This window comes from Squalius cephalus (genome assembly GCF_949319135.1).
Source record: "Squalius cephalus genome assembly, chromosome: 4".
In the NCBI taxonomy this organism is placed as follows: Eukaryota; Metazoa; Chordata; class Actinopteri; order Cypriniformes; family Leuciscidae; genus Squalius; species Squalius cephalus.
In genome coordinates this window covers 10,446,240-10,466,568 of record NC_137125.1, presented here as the reverse complement: position 1 = coordinate 10,466,568, position 20,329 = coordinate 10,446,240, and the positions used below count along the sequence as shown (strand labels likewise).

At 42.6% G+C, this 20,329-nt stretch overlaps 1 protein-coding gene across 1 annotated transcript; it reads right to left on the bottom strand.

Moving 5' to 3' along the window:
* Positions 1-11,146: 11,146 nt before the first annotated feature.
* On the bottom strand, positions 11,147-14,533 carry LOC307157287 (uncharacterized protein). The gene is made up of 3 exons (XM_079869168.1): positions 14,480-14,533; positions 14,137-14,221; positions 11,147-12,931 (listed from the first exon to the last, which is right to left on the bottom strand). The coding sequence occupies exons 2-3, from the start codon at positions 14,219-14,221 to the stop codon at positions 11,988-11,990; spliced, it is 1,029 nt and encodes a 342-aa protein (XP_079725294.1). The 5' UTR covers positions 14,480-14,533; the 3' UTR covers positions 11,147-11,987.
* Between the last annotated feature and the right edge of the window lie 5,796 nt (positions 14,534-20,329).

Genomic DNA, 20,329 nt, shown 5'->3' with positions numbered 1-20,329 from the left:
CTAGCGGCGGCATTTTGGACTAACTGTATCTTGTTTATTGAGGTTGCAGGACAACCAGCTAATAAAGCATTACAGTAATCTAGTCTCGAGGTCATGAATGCATGAACTAACTTTTCTGCGTCAGAAACTGATAGCATGTTACGTAGCTTAGCAATGTTTCTAAGGTGGAAAAAGGCTGTTTTTGTAACATATGAAATATGATTTTCAAAAGACAGGTTGCAGTCTAATATAACACCCAGGTCTTTTACAGTAGCGGATAAAGTAACAGGACATCCTACTATGTTAAAGTTGTATTGTGAGAGGTTTTGTGGGTGGTTTTTTGAACCAATGATTAGTACCTCTGTCTTGTCTGGATTTAATAAAAGAAAATTGCACGTCATCCAATCTTTTATATCTTTAACACACTCTGTCAATTTGGATAATTTAGCGTTTTCATCTGGCCATGTTGAAATATAGATTTGAGTGTCATCAGCATAACAATGGAAACTAATTCCATGTTTCCTTATAATATTTCCAAGTGGCAGCATATATATTGAAAATAGCAGAGGGCCTAACACAGATCCCTGCGGCACTCCATAGTTTACTGGAGTTATGATCGATTTTTCTCCATTTAAATAAACAAAATGGTAGCGGTCAGATAAATACGATCTAAACCAGCTTAATGCTTGTCCTTGAACACCAGTATAATTTTGTAGTCGATCTAAGAGTATTGTGTGATCTATAGTATCGAACGCAGCACTAAGATCAAGTAAAACTAATATTGAGATACAGCCTTGGTCAGAAGCTAAGAATAAATCATTTGTGATTTTAACGAGCGCAGTTTCAGTGCTATGATGCGGCCTGAATCCAGACTGAAACTTTTCATAGATGTCATTTTCATGCAAGAAAGAGCCCAGTTGGGTGGACACAACTTTTTCTAGTATTTTAGACATAAAAGGTAAATTTGAAATGGGTCTATAATTTGCTAGATTATGTGGATCTAATTGTGGTTTCTTAATGAGAGGTTTTATAACTGCCAGTTTAAATGTTCTTGGAACATGACCTAAAGATAAAGATGAGTTAATAATATTGAGGAGAGGCTCTTCCACTACAGGTAACACTTCTTTCAGTAGTTTAGTTGGTATAGGATCTAATAAACATGTTGTTGTTTTAGATGAAGTGATAAGTTTATTTAACTCTTTTTGTTCTATAGTTGTAAAGCACTGTAATTGTTCTTGCGGGGGGATAATTGAGGCTGAATTATAAGGCGCGATTGAGGATTGAACGTTTACAATTGTGGTTCTGATGTTTTCTATTTTCTCAGTGAAGAACTTCATGAAATCATTACTACTAAACTGTAACGGAATATTTTGTTCAGGAGACATCTGTTTATTTGTTAGTCTAGCCACGGTGTTAAATAAGAACCTAGGATTGTTTTGGTTGTTTTGTATTAGTTTGCGGAGATGCTCAGCCCTGGCCGCTTTTAAGGCCTTTTTGTAACGTGACATACTGTCTTTCCATGCGATTCTTAAGACCTCTAAGTTAGTTTTTTTCCCATTTACGCTCTAAATTACGGGTTTCTCTCTTTAGAACATGTGTAGTATTGTTGTACCATGGTGCTTTACTTTTCTCTCTGACCTTTTTTAATCTAATGGGTGCAACAATATCCAATGTTCCAGAGAGAATGGTGCTCATAGTGCTAGTTAATTCCTCAAATTCATCTGTTTGTTTGGGTTCACTGAGCAGCTGAGACAGATCAGATAAGCAATTTGAAAAATTATCTATGGTGGATGGAAGGATTGTTCTGCCTAATCGATAACGCGGCGCAGCATGATATATTACAGGAGTACGTAATATGCAAGTTACCATATAATGGTCAGTGACATCGTCACTTTGTGGAATAATATCTATATCGGTTGGATCGGTTCCATGTGATATAATTAAATTGAGTGTATGATTAAAACGATGAGTTGGTCCGGTGACGTTTTGCTTGACCCCAAAAGAGTTTAATAAATCTGTAAACGCAGCCCCTAACGCATCATTTGAATTATCTACGTGGATATTAAAGTCTCCAACAATTAATGCTTTATCGAAATTAACTAATAGGTCTGAGAGAAAATCTGCAAACTCTTTTAGGAAATCAGCGTAAGGCCCAGGCGGTCTATATACGGTAGCCAAGGCTAGAGATAATAGGGATGTTTTTCGAACATCTAAGAGCGTAACATTTAGTACAAGTACTTCAAACGAAATTAACTTATAGCCCGTTTTCTGAGTAACATTGAGAGTATCTCTATAGATTGTTGCAACACCGCCGCCACGACCAATCAGACGGGGCTGATGCTTATAGGAGTATCCTGATGGAGTAGACTCATTTAGACCGAAATAATCATTTGGTTTAAGCCAGGTTTCAGTAAGGCAAAGTACATCGAAGCTATTATCTGTGACTATTTCATTTAGTATACATGTAGATTTATTTATTTTTTTTCGTTTTTTGGAGCGAGCGGGGGGCGATTTGAGTGGAGCGCGGAGCAAACTGCGTTGAGCGCTGAGCGATGATGAGCGGAGCGGCCTGATGTAGCTTTGAGCGGGGGAGCGAACATTTCCGTGAGCGATGATGAGCGGAGATTCTCACCGCTCCACTCCGCTCATATGCTCTCTTGTACTATATAAATTACAAAGGTTTAATTGGCATCTTTATTTCAAATGACCGGACCGACCGCGACCCGAATATCATTAAAAATATTTTTGGATGACTCATAACCGCGGGTGACCGCAGGCACCCGCTCATTTCGGATCAACCCGCGCATCACTGATACATATATATGCATATAGGCCTATTGTTTGCACAATGATCTGTTTAGAACCCCAAAAAAAAAAAAAAGAATATGGGTGAAAGGATGGATAAGCGCACGCGGGCAGCAGGGATTGTCTGTCAGAGAGAGTTGGAAGTGAGTAAAACATTTTAATGAAAAAGCAGCTGTCTGTTGTGGTTTGGCAACGATGGTTACAAATACAAGTAGTATGCGGTTTCAAATGCAGCCCCTGCTTTCCTTTCACAAAACTAACAACTTTTCTCCACTTACCTGGCTATATACAAGACAAGAGGAGGAATGCAGCATGGTCGTGGCCTTACCATAAAGAAAATCCACATCACAGGTGTGGCATATCAAGATGCTGATTAGACAACATGATTATTGCACAGGTGTGCCTTAGGCTGGCCACAATAAAACCCGAAAGGTCCGAAAACCTGTCAGTATCTGGTGTGACCAACATTTGTCTCACGCAGTGCAACACATCTCCTTCACATAGATTGATAAGGTTGTTGATTGTGGCCTGTGGAATGTTAGTCCACTCCTCTTCAATGGCTGTTAGAAGTTGCTGGATATTGGTAGGACCTGGAAAACGCTGTCATATAAATCGATCCAGAGCATCCCAAACATGCTCAACAGGTGACATGTCCGGTGAGTATGCTGGCCATGTAAGAACTGGGATGTTTTCACCTATGCAATAATCATGCTGTCTAATCAGCATCTTGATATGCCACACCTGTGAGGTGGATGGATTATCTCGGCAAAGGAGAAGTGCTCACTAACACAGATTTAGACAGATTTGTGAACAATATTTGAGAGAAATAGGCCTTTTGTGTACATAGAAAAAGTCTCAGAACTTTGAGTTCAGCTCATGAAAAATGGGGGCAAAAACAAAAGTGTTGCGTTTATTTTGTTCAGTGTAGTTATAGGACGCCTGCATTTTCCCCATAAAATAAGTTCTGTAAAGTAAAATTATTCTTATTTGAATTACTATATTATTCTTAAATACTGTCTTTTTATGTTTAATAATGAAATAATGTTCTTATTATAGCAATAAATATTTTTTAAGGGGGTGATGAACTGAGAAATAAAATTTTCCTTGAGCTTTTGACATATAAGAGGTCATCATATTATAAGAATATCCTGTAAGTTTCAGAACTGAAAACGTCCTTGTTAGTCCAATAAAAGCTTTTATTGACACCAGGCTCAGCAAACGACTCGTTCTCTTACGAGAGATTCTCTCGTACTGCGTAGAATACGCTAGGGGAAAATCCTTTTCCACGAGAATACTGAAGCCAAAAAATTATCCTTTAATTTTGTATTAATGTAAAACGCGTTACTGCAGCATACAGGCATAGGCGAGACAGCTTGCGCGCCTATTGGCTGGTCTGCTGGCAACTGCTTGAGCCTATCGAGCGAGACCTAGGGTGACGTCATACCCAATGAGGGCGCCCTCTGTGTCACATCCCGCCGAAACGGGCGTGGCTTAGGTCTATAAATATCGCTCGCGGGCTCATATCTCTGATTTTTAATCCTTCAGCGAAGCAACTCACATCGCTGGACCCGAGAAGAAGCCGCGCTGTTCGAAGAAGCATCTCAGCTTCCTGCTGCGCTATCCGGCGCCTATATCCTTTTTCTCTGCTCTGTGTGTGTGTTCGCCGGTGCGACACACACTGTCTAAAAGAGCTCGCGTCTTTTTAAAGATGCCTTCCTGCGGCTTGTGCAGAGCCCAACTCAGCGACGGGGACCGCCACGTGATTTGCGTTTCCTGCCTGGGTGAAGAACACGCAGCTCACGCACTCGCTGACGGCGGCTGCCCTCACTGCGAGCTGTTGCCCATAGCGACTCTGAGGACTCGCTTGGCATTCTTCAATGAGACTGCGCCCACACCTGCTGTAGTGCCGCGCCGTAAAAAGCGCCGCGCTCAACGAATCCCGGAACCTTCTCCCAGCCGCCAAAGCTCGCCGGTGCGCCCGCCTGCTTCACCGGCATCAGTCTCACTTCCTGACGGACAACGGCCGCGGTCTGCCGCCGCTTCTGTCGACGACGCAGATGAGATTGATGCAATGCTGCGAGAAGGGGATTCCTGCTCTCTCCTGGGCGAGCTCTGAGGATCTCGCGCCCCCTGCCCGTGCTTCGACGGGGAAGAGAGCGAGCATTGAGGCGGAGCTCGTACGCGTACTCACTCAGGCCACGGCGAGCCTCGGCCTCGATTGGATTACGCCTGAGCAGCCCGCTCACAACCGGCTGGACGGCTACTTCCTGCCCGGAGAGCGCACTTCGCCTGCATCCAAGCCAGCGCCCTTTCTTCCTGAGCTTCACGAAGAAGTCGCTAAGTCTTGGAGCTCCCCTTTTTTTCGGCCAGGACACGATCTTCTGTTTCTCTGGCGTTCTCCGCTGTCGACGACGCCAAGAACAGAGGATACCACTCCCTGCCGCCGGTCGAAGAGGCTATTGCAGCGTGCTAAGATGGCGCTGCCCTCAAAAGCCTGCCGCACAACGTCTTCCCTGCTCCGCCGCACTTTCTCCGCCGCCGGGCAGGCCGCATCAGCGTTGCACACCATGGCCACGCTCCAGATTTACCAGGCTGATCTCCTCCGCAAGCTGGACGAGAAAGGACCTGACACAATCTGCGTGCCAGACCTGAGGAGCGCTACAGACCTCGCTCTCCGCGCTACCAAGTCTGCAGCACAGGCCATAGGACGGAGCATGGCCTCGCTCACCGTGTCTGAGAGACATCTCTGGCTAACGCTCTCGGACATGTCTGAGTCGGAGCGCACCGCGTTCCTCGACGCGCCGCTTTCCCCTGCCGGCCTCTTCGGAACCTCGGTCAAAGACTTCACCGACAGGTTCACTGAGGTACAGAAAGCGACCCAGGCCATGAAGCACTTCCTCCCGAAGCGCTCCAGCTCTGCAGCAGGCCGTGCGAAACCGTCTGCTCAGAGCTCACAGCCTAAGCCTCCGCCCACCGCCTCCTCTTCACAACGCCGCCAGACCCAGAGCTCGAGACCACACGCTCGCTCTTCTGGCCGCCCGCGTGGCCCGCGGCCAAAGATTGTGTTGAAACCAGAGGCCCCGAAGTCGTCCTAGCATGCCTGGGAAAGCGACGGTGTCCAAGTCCCGCTGCGGCCGGACTTCCACCAAAGCTTGCCGCTCGTCCAGTTCCAAGAAATGTGACTGGTCCAGCGTATTTAGCAGCCAACAAGCCGGTTCCATTGCCCGCTTGCCTGCACACAAAAGCCGTTTTTATGGCTACCCAGATAAATCCCTTAAAGAGTGTATTTTCTGGTGTCCCGGCCACGGCCGATGGTGTTTCATGTGTAGAAAAAATGGCCACTACTCAGTGCCCATTCCTACACACAAGCACAGCCCCTCACACAGGGCTCGCGCACATAAAATCGACTCAGATCGATTGCGCATTAAACGTAGCAAACGTGCCCACGACCCAGTGTCCACAAACGCTACTTCCTACATGTCTCACGGTTTCTGTAAAAACGAAACTAGTATGCAGGCGCTCTGCTCAGGCGAGCGATGCTATAAAGGTGGTAAATGTGCCCACTACCCTGCGCCCACGTCCACACACAGACATGACAGTTCCAATGGAACTCGCCCAGCCCTCCCCCTCTCGGTTAACCACCACAGAGGAGTCGAGCGCGGGCATTCTGCACGCTGTTATCAGCACGCCCCTGCCTCAGATGTCATGAGCGCGACGCTTATGTCACAGCTCACCGAAGCCGCTGTATCGCGAGCCGATCAGAGCGCGCCTCGCACCCAGCCCCTAGCTACCCGTGCAGACGCGTGGGCGAAGCTTCCCGGGGTTTCGAAATGGGTGCTAAACATCATAAAAGAAGGCTATTCGCTACAGTTTCGCCGACGCCCTCGCCGCCACACGGTGCGTGTCGAAACCACAGTAGAATCGAAAGTAGCACATCTACTTCGAGCCGAAATTCTGAAACTACTGAGCAAAGGGGCGATAGAACCCCTATCTCAAGCTCAAAGCGAAGGGGGGCTTTACAGCAGATACTTCCTGGTACCCAAGAAAGACGGGGGTCTCAGACCCATACTAGATCTGCGGCAACTGAACAGAGCGCTTATGAAACGTCAGTTCAGGATGCTCACGACCAGAAAAATCCTTGCGCATGTTTGCCGAGGGGACTGGTTTGTGTCAATAGATCTAAAGGACGCGTATTTTCAAATACAGATAGCGTCACGTCACAGGCGATTTTTGAGATTCGCCTTCGAGGGCCAGGCATATCAGTACACAGTCCTGCCTTTCGGCTTGTCCCTGGCACCTCGTGCATTTACGAAGTGCATGGACGCAGCTGAACTATTTGGATGACTGGCTGATTCTAGCCCAATCTCACTCAGAGATTGTGGAGCACAGAACCATTTTACTCGATCACCTCGAGAATCTCGGTCTCACAGTAAACTGGGAAAAGAGTTTGCTATTCCCCAGACAGATTATATCTTTTCTGGGAATAGAACTGAACTCGCTGTCTATGACAGCACACCTGTCATCTCAGCGCACACTGGACATTCAGCGCGCAGTCGGCTCCTTTCGCTGCGGCGCGGTAGTCCCTCTCAAGAAATTTCAAAGGATGCTAGGTCTGATGGCCTCAGCATCGTCAGTTCTCCAGTTGGGCCTGCTGCGCATGCGCCCACTGCAGTTCTGGCTCAGAGAGAGAGTGCCTCACAGAGCGTGGGCCTCCGGTCGGCTTCGCCTCAAGGTCAATCAAACGTGCATGGCAGCTTTGAACCCTTGGGGGGCAAAAGACTGGTACCATTCAGGTGTAAGCCTGGGGACTTCCTCGAGACTGATGGTAGTGTCCACGGATGCATCCACCTCAGGATGGGGAGCGCTGCTCTAGGGCAGACCGCTTTTTGGCCAATGGTCAGAATGGGAGAAGCTCCTTCATATAAATTGCCTCGAGATGTTAGCAGTGAGCAAAGCGCTCACGCGCTTTCGTCCCCTGATAAAGGGGTACCACGTCCTAGTACATTCAGACAACGTGTCGGTGGTATCCTACATAAATCGCCAGGGCGGCCTCAGGTCCCTGACCCTGTACAGGCTAACCAGACGCCTCCTGATATGGGCTCGCAGCAACCTGCTCTCGCTGAAAGCAGCGCACGTGCCAGGGCTCCTGAATATAGGACCAGACAGACTTCCAGGAACCACGTTCCGACAGGGGAATGGTCTTTGCACCCACAGACAGTACAGCTGCTGTGGAAGAAATTCGGCAGAGCGGAAGTAGACCTGTTCGCATCTCAGGAAAACGCTCACTGTCCAGAATTTTTCTCGAAAAGCAAGGACGCGCTGACCCACATGTGGCCTCGCCGTCCTCTCTACGCTTTTGCCCCTGTCTCCCTCCTGACCCAGGTGGTAGAACTGATCAGGGAAGAAGGATGTTCAGTGCTGCTTGTAGCGCCGCTCTGGACGAGCCAACCTTGGTTCCCAGTTGTGATGCAGTTAGCAAGCACCGCCCCGTGGCCAGTGCCTCTGAGGAAGGATCTCCTTTCTCAAGCCAACGGCTCGATCTGGCATCCTCACCCAGAGCTGTTAGGGTTAAATCACGATCACGCAGGCCAGAGCTCCGTCTACGCGACGTCTCTACGCCTCCAAATGGTCGGTTGGTTCTGGCTGGTGCACAGCTCGTGGCGTGTCACCCCTGAATTGCGGAGTGACGGAGGTTCTCTCCTTCCTACAGGAGCTGCTGGATAAGAGCAGGTCCCCTTCCACGCTCAAAGTCTATGTGGCGGCCATAGCAGCGTTCTCTACGACAACGCTTGGCCAGTCTATAGGAAGGAACGATTTAGTCATTCGCTTCCTTAGAGGAGCTAAGAGACTGAATCCTCCCAGACCTCCCATAGTCCCCATATGGGACCTTTCTACGGTACTGGAAGCCATGAAAGGTCATCCTTTTGAGCCCTTGCAGAAGATTGATCTTAAACACCTGTCGTTCAAGACGGCGTTTCTTCTGGCTCTCGCTTCAGTAAAGCGCATAGGGGACTTACACGCGCTCTCAGTGAGTGCGACGTGCATGGAATTTGGGCCTAATGACTCTAGGGTTATACTCAAACCTCAAACCTAAGCACGGTTATGTTCCTAAATCCCTCAATACACCGTTTAGGGCACAGGTCATTTCCCTGTCTGCCCTACCGGTCACTGATGGAAATGAGGACGAAAGCTTCCTCTGCCCAGCTTATGTGTCTCGCTCGTCTGCCTTCAGACAGACGGAGCAGCTCTTTGTTTCATTCAGCGGGCGTTCTAAGGGACTAGCCGCTTCGAAACAGAGCCTATCCAGATGGATAGTGTACGCAATAGCGCTAGCTTACACAACCAAGGGCATGCCATGCCCATTGGGTGTCAGGGCGCACTCCACGAGGAGCATGTCAAGTGGGATTGCCTTGCAAGATATTTGTATGGCGGCAGGCTGGGCCTCTCCGTCTACATTTATAAGGTTTTACAACCTAGAGGTTCCCGCACTACAAGCCAGGCTACTGTCGGTCTAGTACGGCCAAATCTCTTAAACTGACACTGTCAGTCTTGAGTTATACGGCTATTGTGAATAGCAGTGCTGCTCTAAGCTGCCATACACGGAAGATAGTGGCTAAACCCCTCTTCTTCCAGGATTCCCTGTGAGTCCCCTAGGTGATTGTGCACTATATGAACTCCGGGCTGTCGCCCTTTGAGTCTATGGTGTCAGATCCCAGCACGCACAGCGTTTTACATTAGGTTCCCCTAGCGTATTCTACGCAGTACGAGAGAATCTCTCATAAGAGAACGTACTCGGTTACTAACGTAACCCCGGTTCTCTCTAGAGAGAGGAACGAGTACTGCGTATCCTGCCGTGCATGCACGCGCTCTGGTTGCTTCACTGTGAAAAATCAGAGATATGAGCCCGCGAGCGATATTTATAGACCTAAGCCACGCCCGTTTCGGCAGGACGTGACGCCCTCATTGGGTATGACGTCACCCTAGGTCTCGCTCGATAGGCTCAAGCAGTTGCCAGCAGACCAGCCAATAGGCGCGCGAGCTGTCTCGCCTATGCCTGTATGCTGCAGCAACTCGTTTTACATTAATACAAAATTTAAGGATAATTTTTTGGCTTCAGTATTCTCGTGGAAAAGGATTTTCCCCTAGCGTATTCTACGCAGTACTCGTTCCTCTCTCTAGAGAGAACCGAGGTTACGTTAGTAACCGAGTACGTTTTTCAAAGTGGGGAACTATGAGGACAAAGAGGATAAAACACCACCCCCGCAGAAGAAGATCAACGCCTACTTCAACACGGCCGGTTTAGCCCCGCCCACTGATTTGCGCATTGCAAAACTGCTATCCACTCACAGCAGTGGGCGTTTACTTCCAAGTCTTCAATGCGACACGCCCATAAAAACCGAGCGTTTTTGAGCTAGGCTCAAAACTAGGGTAGAAAATAGCCTATTACTTATTCATTTTGATGTTTTTGAATGTAAAAACCAAGCGAACGTCATAAGTTGACCTCAGATTTGAACATTTTAAATATATACCAAATATTTGGGCAAAATTGTGCAGCCCTACAAGTAGCCACAACAAACCTGGTGTTCTTTATCATTTTTTTGTTGTTGTGAATATTAAATTGCAAATGGCAATTTTCACCAGAAATATTGCAATTAGATTGTTCCACTAAATTGAGCAGCCCTAGTTGCTCCTGCTGACTCAAACTTTCGCACAAGTCTCTTCAAAATGTTTTTCTCTAAAGACATGGTAAATGACAGGTATGTTGAACAGGAACTGTTTCAAACTGTTTTTCTCTGATGACAATTGTAATTTTGAGGTGTTAAACTGAATGAAATATAAGAGTATGCTTCTGAACCACCTTATAAATTAGAGGGCGTCTCCCACAACCACTCAATATTTGAAACTTTAGCAAAGGAGATGGTCAGGTATGGTCATCGGCGTTCACATACATGACAAAGGCAAATAAAAGCCTCAAGGCAATGTGACAGATGCAAATTAATGACATGGTGGAGTGTAGGAGCATCAACTATTCAGACGAGTATCTGACATGGGACACATGTAAAAAGTCATGTAAACAGTCAAACCTTTCGTTTGATAATTTTTTAGCAGAAAATCAGATTTGACCCACGTTAAGCTCAGGTGTGAACATAACCTTTATTTGACTCGCATACTCTGTCTTGTGCCATTTTAAACTCTACACAAACAAAAATAGTCTCACATCTGCATGGTTTTTCACTTATCTGTAAGTGTGATGGCAAATGAAATTGAATTGCACTGATCCCGGTTTAAAAAACAACTTGCCAGTGTTGGGAACTTATTATTCCTTCATCGAAGCAAAAACCAGGAGACTTGAGATGGATCTTATAAGCAGAAGAGATTTATTCTTCCAAGTAGTCTGTAGTTCATCATCATCAAGACTAACTCAATACAGTTGCCTTGCAAATTTATAGACATCTAGGGGGAGGGATTTACATTGAGGTTGAACAAAGCATGCAAATTAGGTATACAGGTTAAGGAACCCGCCCCAGACCCCAGCGTGTTACCAGTATCAATTTAATCAGCATACCTATTCAAATGCTGATACTGGCCAGGAACTCTGGTTCCACCGCCAAAAATTTATGAACATTTTTGATCATTTTCACAAAAGTTTCATGGCCCCCAGAATATTTTGTTGTATGAATATCTGAACATACCATATTTCAAAAGGAGGAACAGAGCATGTGCTTTTAAACAAAAAAATGTTTTGTTCTATGCATTAATTTTTTTATTAACACTTCAATGTGGGCAAGTCTCATAAAAAAAGCAACAATTTTAGCAAAAAGCTGAGAAAAATCAAGTTTTTGTCGAAGACTACATCCAGATCGGTTTCAAAACGATGATCAAAACATAGATGGAGTGGATCGAGTCCATCAACATCCACTAAAGCTTCACAGTCCTATAGCTCATCCTGGGTCAACATTTCATTCAGTAACATCAGGCAGTCTTGATTTATATGCTGTTTAATGTTGATAGTGTTATTTTACATAAGCACCTGCTTTCATTAAATGTGTTTAGATCAGGAGATTCAGTACTTGTTCAGAAGATGTCATAGCGCCCCCTACAGTATAACACTGAAAACACGGAAAGCTGGACATTTTCCGTCGGGAGTTAAATTGCCTTCTTCCAGAGTGAATGCGCAAATGACTCTGAAATTGCTTCTTTTTCTAAATTTCCTGCCAGATTGAGGAACACTCAATTCCAGAATGAGTTTGCAAATGACGCTTCAGGTCCCTTTGATATGTGAAACACATTTGACACTGAAGACATGTGTAAGGCCTCTCTCCAGTGTGAACTCTTATATGCGTCTGAAGGTTTCCTTTAAATCTGAAGCTCTTTCCGCACTGAGGGCAGGTGAAAGGCTTCTCTCCAGTGTGAACTCTCATGTGAACCTCAAGGTTTGTCTTGTTTGAGCAAGTCTTTCCACAGTGATGGCACATGAAAGGCTTTTCTCCGGTGTGGGTTATGATGTGCGCCGTAAGATGATTTCTATCCGTGAAACTCATTCCACACTGATGACATACACAACAGTCTTCTCTTGAGTGAGTCCTCAGGTGCTTTGTAAGGGTTATTTTGTGTCTGAAACTCTTTCCACACTGATGACATGCGAACGGCTTCTCTCCAGTGTGACTGTTCATGTGATACCTTAGGTTTAGTTCTGTTGTGAAACTCTTATCACACAGTTTGCAGATGTAAGGCCTCTCTCCTGTGTGAATTCTCATGTGCCTGTTAAAGCTTCCTTTCTGAGTGAAACCGTTTCCACACTGAGGGCAGGTGAACGGCTTCTCTTTGGTGTGAACCATCATGTGGCCTTTAAGGATTCCTTTCGTAGAGAAACTCTTCCCACACTGTTGACATGTGAACGGCTTCTCTCCAGTGTGAATGTTCATGTGGACTTTAAAACGTCCTTTTTTAGTGAAACTCTTTCCACACTGAGGGCAGATGAAATAGCGTATAGTTCCTGTCCGTTGAGCTCTTTTTTGTGAGGAATATTTCTCAGTCTGTGAGCAACTAAACCGTTTTTCTCCAGTTGTGGAATCATGTTCCTCATACTGATCTCTCTCCTCCATTTCATTCAGTTCTTCACTATCCTCTTTCAGCGGCATCAGGTCTAAGGAGAAAAGAGACAAATACAAGTTAACACCAGTTTAATGACACAAAGCAACAGACATCAAAACCTTTAGACATGCTGAATCCTAAACACACTAAGCAACTGAAAGAGTTGTTACCTGTAATCTCAGAACCTCTTGCCAATATTTCTTACTCTTTGATTTGTTTAGGACACATCCCAAATACTTTCAAGCCGGCAGTTATCAAACACCTTACCAAAAACCCAGTTTTACCAAGAACTGTTTAATTATAGACAGGCCTCAAACCAGCAATTATGTCTAAAATAGAAAAATAATATTGGCCTCACGACTATGTTCAGTTTAGCAGAGAAAGGGTATTTGTGAACAATATCAGTCAGGATTTAAGCTTGAAGAAATCAGGCAAATTAAATAGTCTATCACAATCATGTTTTTATTTTATCTGTCATTACGCCTCATCTCTTTATCCATTTAGACTGTCTGATGTCCATATTTAGCTCTGCATGTGTCATAAAATAAAGCAACTTTCCTCTGTTTCTCTGACTGAAAATATGACTGAATTGGGCCAGTCACTGGAGAGAGTGCTAAAGCTCCTCAGGTCGTATTTTTGGTGGAAAATTTGTTGAAATGATCATTCTTACTAAATGTAATGTAACTATACTGTCCTGTGACGACAAATAAACAGAAACAGACATGCCTGAATAGGAATGCGTGTCCTCTTTCTTTTGTTAAATAATAATAAATAACACTTTATTTCTGTGTGTCTAAAGCGCAATCTTGACATAAATACATTTATTGTGGTCAATGTATCACTTATTAGTGTAAAACTGTGGTAAAAACATCAACAATCTTTAGGTAAACCACAAAAATGCCAACAAACGGCCACTTTTATTATGTTTGTTTTGCGATCTCGCTAGTTTCCAGTGATTTCTTTCTGATTAGTTTTCTGATAAAACTTTATTTGTTGGTGAAATGATGGGTTTGTGTGACGTTGTTCCAGAGAGAAGTGTGTTTTAGTGAAGCGCTGCAGAGCTTCTGGCCCGACAGTGGAAACACAGTGTGATTTGGGGCTCGGTGCTGCAGGTCCGAGGCTTTTAGCCAAGACCGGCCCGTTTAAAGCCCTGGCTCGCACTGGCCTGACAGTGGAAACGCAGCTATTAATTTCTGTAGAGCTGGACATTTAAATAAGGATCAAATGACTGAGATCAGCTTTGAGAATGAAACTGACCTGTTTGTTCCTCAGTTTCTTCATGTTTCACTCTGAACGTTTCTTCAAACTTCACGTCTTCACTCTCCTCTTTAATAAACGCCATCTTTAAGATGAGAATGAATAACAGAAAGTAAAACACTCATAACTAAATCTCTGGGTGCGTCTCAATCAGATCTAGCTCAGTAGCTCAGTTCACTGGTAAGAGTCAGTCAGAGAGAGTTAATGGACTTAAATTACCTGATTAGACTAAGAGCTAACATTATAACAGACGATTAATATTTAGTTCTGATTTATATTTGGTATTTAATAACTTTTAAATGACATTTAAATAGATTACACTAAGTAAAAGTTGTCATTTCACCTGTTTGTGTTTGTTGTTCTCGTTGTATTTACACGGTTTGACCAGCAGGAGCCGTCAGTGCACTTTTGATTCGTGCACTTTGAAAATGAATCATTTTGCAAAACATTTGGTTTAATTGACTCGGAGTTTAGAAAATCTCCGTTTCTCTCAAAACTACTTATCAGTGATCGAACTCGTGTTTATAATGAACTGATTAACGATATAGGGACTGAAATGACACGCATCTTTTCTGTTACTCATGTGTGGATGCGCTTTACTCACAAAAATAACGTTAATTAATGATAGATAAAGCATTACAATGTTACATTCAATAATACATAAAACATGTTTATATCGCTTGTAAAAACTAAAAAAGTGAATGAACCATTTAAACTCTTTAAATGCTTAAAAACACAAACCTTTCTTCAGCCGAATCACAACATTGAAAGAGCGCGACGCACCATGATGACGTCACATCACCACACCAAAATAAAAGTCCAGTTCAAAAGTCCATAAACATTCATGGGCGATTCTTAGACTATGGGCACTTTCATGTCCTTTGATCATATTTTATAAAAAACATTTAATTTTGAAAAATTAACACTTTCATAGTTAAATTTACAATGAAAGTACTTTAGGAACTTTTTACCGGTAGTCTACGATGATTTTTTCACCTTTTTAAACATCATTATACATGCAAATATTGCTGTTTTGTGCTTGTCCCACACCCAGACTTCTGACCTTCAATAATGAAAAAGAAGTGTAAAAAAATGATTTATCTATTTTGTTTTAATATGACTGAATAAAGTATCAGTAAAAGAATCAAAACATAATTGAGGTATTTAAGACAACTATTAATGTGATTTTATATACAAAATATAGTTGTCCCACAGTATTGCCGTAATTTCCACCACAACGCTGTAATGTCCCTTTAAAAAGTTTATTTGAAAGATTGTTTGGGTAGTTTCTATGGAGATGAACAATGACATCACAGCACATGTCTGACATGGAGGCGATTTTAAATTTCTTCAGCAACTTGGAGAAGAAAACTCAAGGTAAATGTTGCTTAAAATGAAAACATTTTTATTGTATGTCATTTCCAAACATGGCGTAACAATAAATGAGTTTGTAAATAAATAGATTTTTTAACACAAATAGATGTATTTTGCATGCATGCAATGCTAACTACCAATTCATAGCTAATATGTAATACTAGCTTGGATTTTTTTACAAAATACTGTAGGATTATCATTTCCACTACATTACCTTCTTGGGTGGAAATGACAAAGGTGAGGTGGAAATGACATTTATGCTTACAAGGTAGAATTAATAGATTGAGTGGCTACATATGAATATTTTATTTATTGAAATGTACAACGCTAATGTATTTATTCAAATATATATTTGTTTAAATGCCTTTTCATCTATTTTTAAGATGCTGCGGAGGTCAACTGGATAATGGTCTCACTATTTGTGGTTAAAGTTGTTTACAGTAAGACTGTAACTGTTCATCTGGTTATGGAACCAAACAGACTAATGACTAATGATTTGTTAAATGAGTTTCAAATAAATGTTTTCTGTTTTTCTACATGGATGTCCATTCATTGTCATTTCCACAACATCCAGTCATTTCCACCACCTCATAACTTTTTAAAAAATATGTACAAAATTCTAATCACTCATTAAAAATTTCTGCATAGTTTATGGGATAATGTTCCACTTAATGTAATAACACAAGTAGTTATTTTTCTGAAATGTATCTAACCAATGCAATATTATATTTCAGGTTGTGGTGGATGTAAGCTTTGTGTTTGGGCCTCATGACAATTAATTTACTTAATCCACAAATCTATGGTAATTGCAATATAGGTATAAATTGGTAAAACTATGTATGAAAGTGGTCTTACACTGTTAAGAAATTTTGTATATCATAATAATTTTAAATAATAATCAAATATTTGCATGTGATGGAAATGACATTTGTTCAGTGTGGATCGGAAAATATGTCAAAAAACACCAATTTGTCTTATAATGTAAGTGCGTTCTCTTATGGATCATTAAACTAGACTAGTTATATTTAACTGTTAGACTGTGACAATTTTGATTTGAACACTTTTTTTTACCTCAAGTTCACAAGGCCAAAAGTGCCCGTAGTTGAAGAACCACCCTCATATACAAATTATAAAACATATATCAATGGCGTTTAAAGTTGAAATCTAATGCTGGATAAAAAGTTTGAACCACATATAATATGTGAGATTCTGTCTAAACATGAATCACCTTTTTTTAATTTTCGTTTGATGACATTTTTTTAAAACAGCTTTTATCAAAAAACTATTATTTTGCTACTATAAAATGAAACCTTCATAAGGGCAAAAATACTAAAAATGCAACAATCAATAACATTGATTGTGTAGTATATATTTTGTTAGACATACACGGGCGATTCTCTAGCACTTTTGGCACTGTAAGCTTATGGAAAATTCACAGGGGTCGGGAACCTATGGCTCTTTTCCGGATTTTATATGGCTCTCCAATTTTCAAATGTTGCCTGAAAATACACCCTTGAACATGATGATAAAATTATTTTTAAACTATTAGCATACTTGATTAATGTATAATTATGAATGTGTAAAATTAAATAAAATATGTACAAAATATTTAGGTAAGAGACTCGCAGCTTAATATGATTGACAGAGGCGTTTTGGCCTAGAACTGTTCATGACTGTGATCCGTGATGGCTCGTCAGATAGAGGAGATGCAGATCAACGACATCAGTTCAGGTAGTTACTTTTCTCTTTCCTTGGATGAGTCTACCGATGTGAGCAATATAGCACAGCTAAGCATAGTCGGGCGGTATGTGACGGGTGATACAGTGCGTGAAGAGAGTCTCGCTGTTTTGCCGATGAAAGATACAACAAGAGGTGAGGATGTGTTAAAATCTCTGATGGACTTTGCTGCAGAGAAAAATCTACCACTGAATAAACGTATATCTGTTTTGCTGCCTTTTGCTGCTTTGCTGCCTGTTTAAATGAAGTGAGGGCATTTCTGGAAAAGAAAGGAAATGTTCATCCCTAGCTCACGGACATTGAGTGGCTCATGAAGTTTCACTACCTGGTGGATATTACACGTCATATGAACCACCTCAATGTGAAAATGCAAGGCATTGGAAACACAATTGTGTCCCTGCAACAGGCTGTGTTTCCATTTGAAACAAAGCTGGAGCTGTTTATCAGGGACATTGAAAGTGGCCGTCTCCTGATCCTCTAAACATTGCGAGCATACAGAGAGGATTGCTTAGCGAGGGACCCCGCTCATCATTTCGACCTCAGGCAGCTTGCAGCCTTCACGTCTGATTTACTGATGTATTCAAATCACGTTTTGCGGACTTTCGCAGACATGGCGATTTGTTCAAAGTGATAACTCATCCACATGTGTGCACCGTAGACGCACAAAACTTGAGTGTCATCCCTGGCATCTCCATTGGAGATTTTGAGCTGGAAGCTGCTGAACTGAAGGTGTCGGATATGTGGGTGTCAAACTTTGTAACTTTGAATTCCGAACTGGAAAGCCTCGCTCGTCAGAGGGCAGAACTAGCAAAGCAACATAAGTGGGCAGATATGAGAAAACTCCAACGCAAAGACAATCTCAAACGAACTTCCAGCCACTTTCAGCACAATGCATTGTGTCAGTGTTGCTGTGCTGACGATGTTTGGCTCAACGTACACATGAGCAGTCCTTCTCACATCTGAACAACATCAAAAACAACCTGCGCTCAAGGTTAACGGATGAAAGCCTGAATGTCTGCATGAAGCAGAATCTCACCAGTTACGACCCCAACTACAAAGCACTCAGCAAAATGATGCAGCAACAGAAATCTCATTAATGTAAGTAGGGTGCAATAAACTTCTTGTTAAACACTTGTTTATGATGCCCGTGTCTCAATTTTTGTGGTGTCTTAGGAGTGCTAGAAACCAGCACTATGTCAGTGAACAAGATATAGTCCTTTTTATGTACTGTGTGTAGTAGCCTTCGCTTGGGTGTAACTGAGTTAAAAAAAAAAATTAAAACCTGCATTATTGCCACCTACTATATAACTAAAAGAACTACTACCAGTGCAAGTCGTATTACTGCATTTGTTATTACATAAATATTTGCAAATGTATTTTAATACACAAGTGTAAACTTTGCTGTGGCTCTTTTGAAAAAAAATCTCTAAATATTTTGTTTGTTTGGATCTTCTAGATAAAAAGGTTCCCGACCCCTGCAATATAATATTGTAAAACTGCTAAATCTGCTAATAAACAGCCTCGCAAAAGCATTTTTAAAAGGAAACAGGGGCAAGATTTTGGTGGTTACTAGGATGTTGGAGCATTTACTTGATAATGACAGTGTATTTGTGCATTTGTTTGTTTATTTATTTACAAAAAAAGGCCAAGGACACAAAAGTGCCTGTAGTTGGAGAATCACACACACACTCATATAGTATATTCATGTACACATGTTGTATTCAGAAAATATACAAGCAGTTTATCAGTGTGTCTCGGTTTCAACACTGTCAGTTCTTACTGGTCTATTCCAGACATCCCACCTCTCCCTTAAATTCAGGGATTCTCACTATTCCTTAATCCCTCCCTATTCTAGCTTGAACGATGTCTGAAACTTTTTATTAATAGCACTTCTCCTGTTTATTGCCTCTTTAGATGACTTACTTCATTTGAATTACTCAACTGTAAGTCACTTTGGATAAAGGCTAAATGAAAAATGTAAATGTAGAAAAAAGAGAATTGAAACAAGGAGCATTAAGATATTTCAGAGTCTTTATTTTCTGAGTTGACAGAGTAAAACAGCATTTGTTGTCTCTTTCCCAGTATAATATAAATCCAAAATCCCTTTCAATATTTCACTCTCATCAAACAGGGGAAATACATTCAAATACAATATGATCTGTAGTAGATCCGTAACAATTCCAAAACTGTATTTAATTGCATGTGTTTACTGATACTGATCATTACTGATGAAAAGCCAAACAACCAGCAGCTTAAAACTTTTTCTAATAAAATACATCCTTGTTTTATAACATTTGCCAAATTAACATGTACAGTATGTCTTTACACAGATGATCTTTCATCAAATGATAAGGTTGAGTCCAATTGCATGTTTCTTCAGTTTCTTCAAACGTATTGGAGTCACAGTCATCGTTTCTGGTCAAGATCAGTCTTTCCCCACCACCTGCCTCGTTCTTTCCAAAAGGGATCCGGTTCATATTCAGCTGCAGAAAGCGGACTTTGAATGATGCTGTCTATGGCCTCTAATGCAAGGGACGCACACAGCTGACCTTATCGTTGAAGGAGAGCGGCACATAGCTGGGAACTTGATTGCCAGGGAAAGAAATAAGCTGGGAACCCCGACGATTGATGTGCTCGTACAGCACCCAGACTCCACTTTTCACTTTGTGGGACGAAGCATTGTCATTGAAACCAATTTCGTTGAGATTGGTTTCTTTGCGTATGATCACACTTCTTCCTTTATAGTTAACGTGCTCAAACAGCTGGATTTCAGGGTTGGCCCGGTCAATTGTGACCATCTTGAGGGAAGAAAACTTGCCTTTGTCATCAAGGGTGGTGTACTCTCCTTCCTCAAACACCCGCTGCTTTCCAGCAAAATCCTTGTCATAATACACCACCCATGGTTCGCCAATGACTTTTATGGAGCCGATGGAGTCGTTGAAGCCCTTCTCTCCTAAGTTGTGGACCTCATGGTTGAATTCAGCTGATCGGCCCCTGAAGCCGTCTTGGCTATAAACAATGATCTTGCTCATTTTGAATGATGACTCGAGGAGAGAGAGGCTGGAGAAGGCAAGTGTTTCTG

Excerpts from the sequence above, each read along its gene's own strand:
- LOC307157287 (XM_079869168.1), bottom strand. The coding sequence starts at position 14,221 with ATGGCGTTTATTAAAGAGGAGAGTGAAGACGTGAAGTTTGAAGAAACG. Across the intron at positions 12,932-14,136 it reads AGAAACTGAGGAACAAACAG|ACCTGATGCCGCTGAAAGAG; the intron begins GTCAGTTTCATT and ends TTTTCTCCTTAG.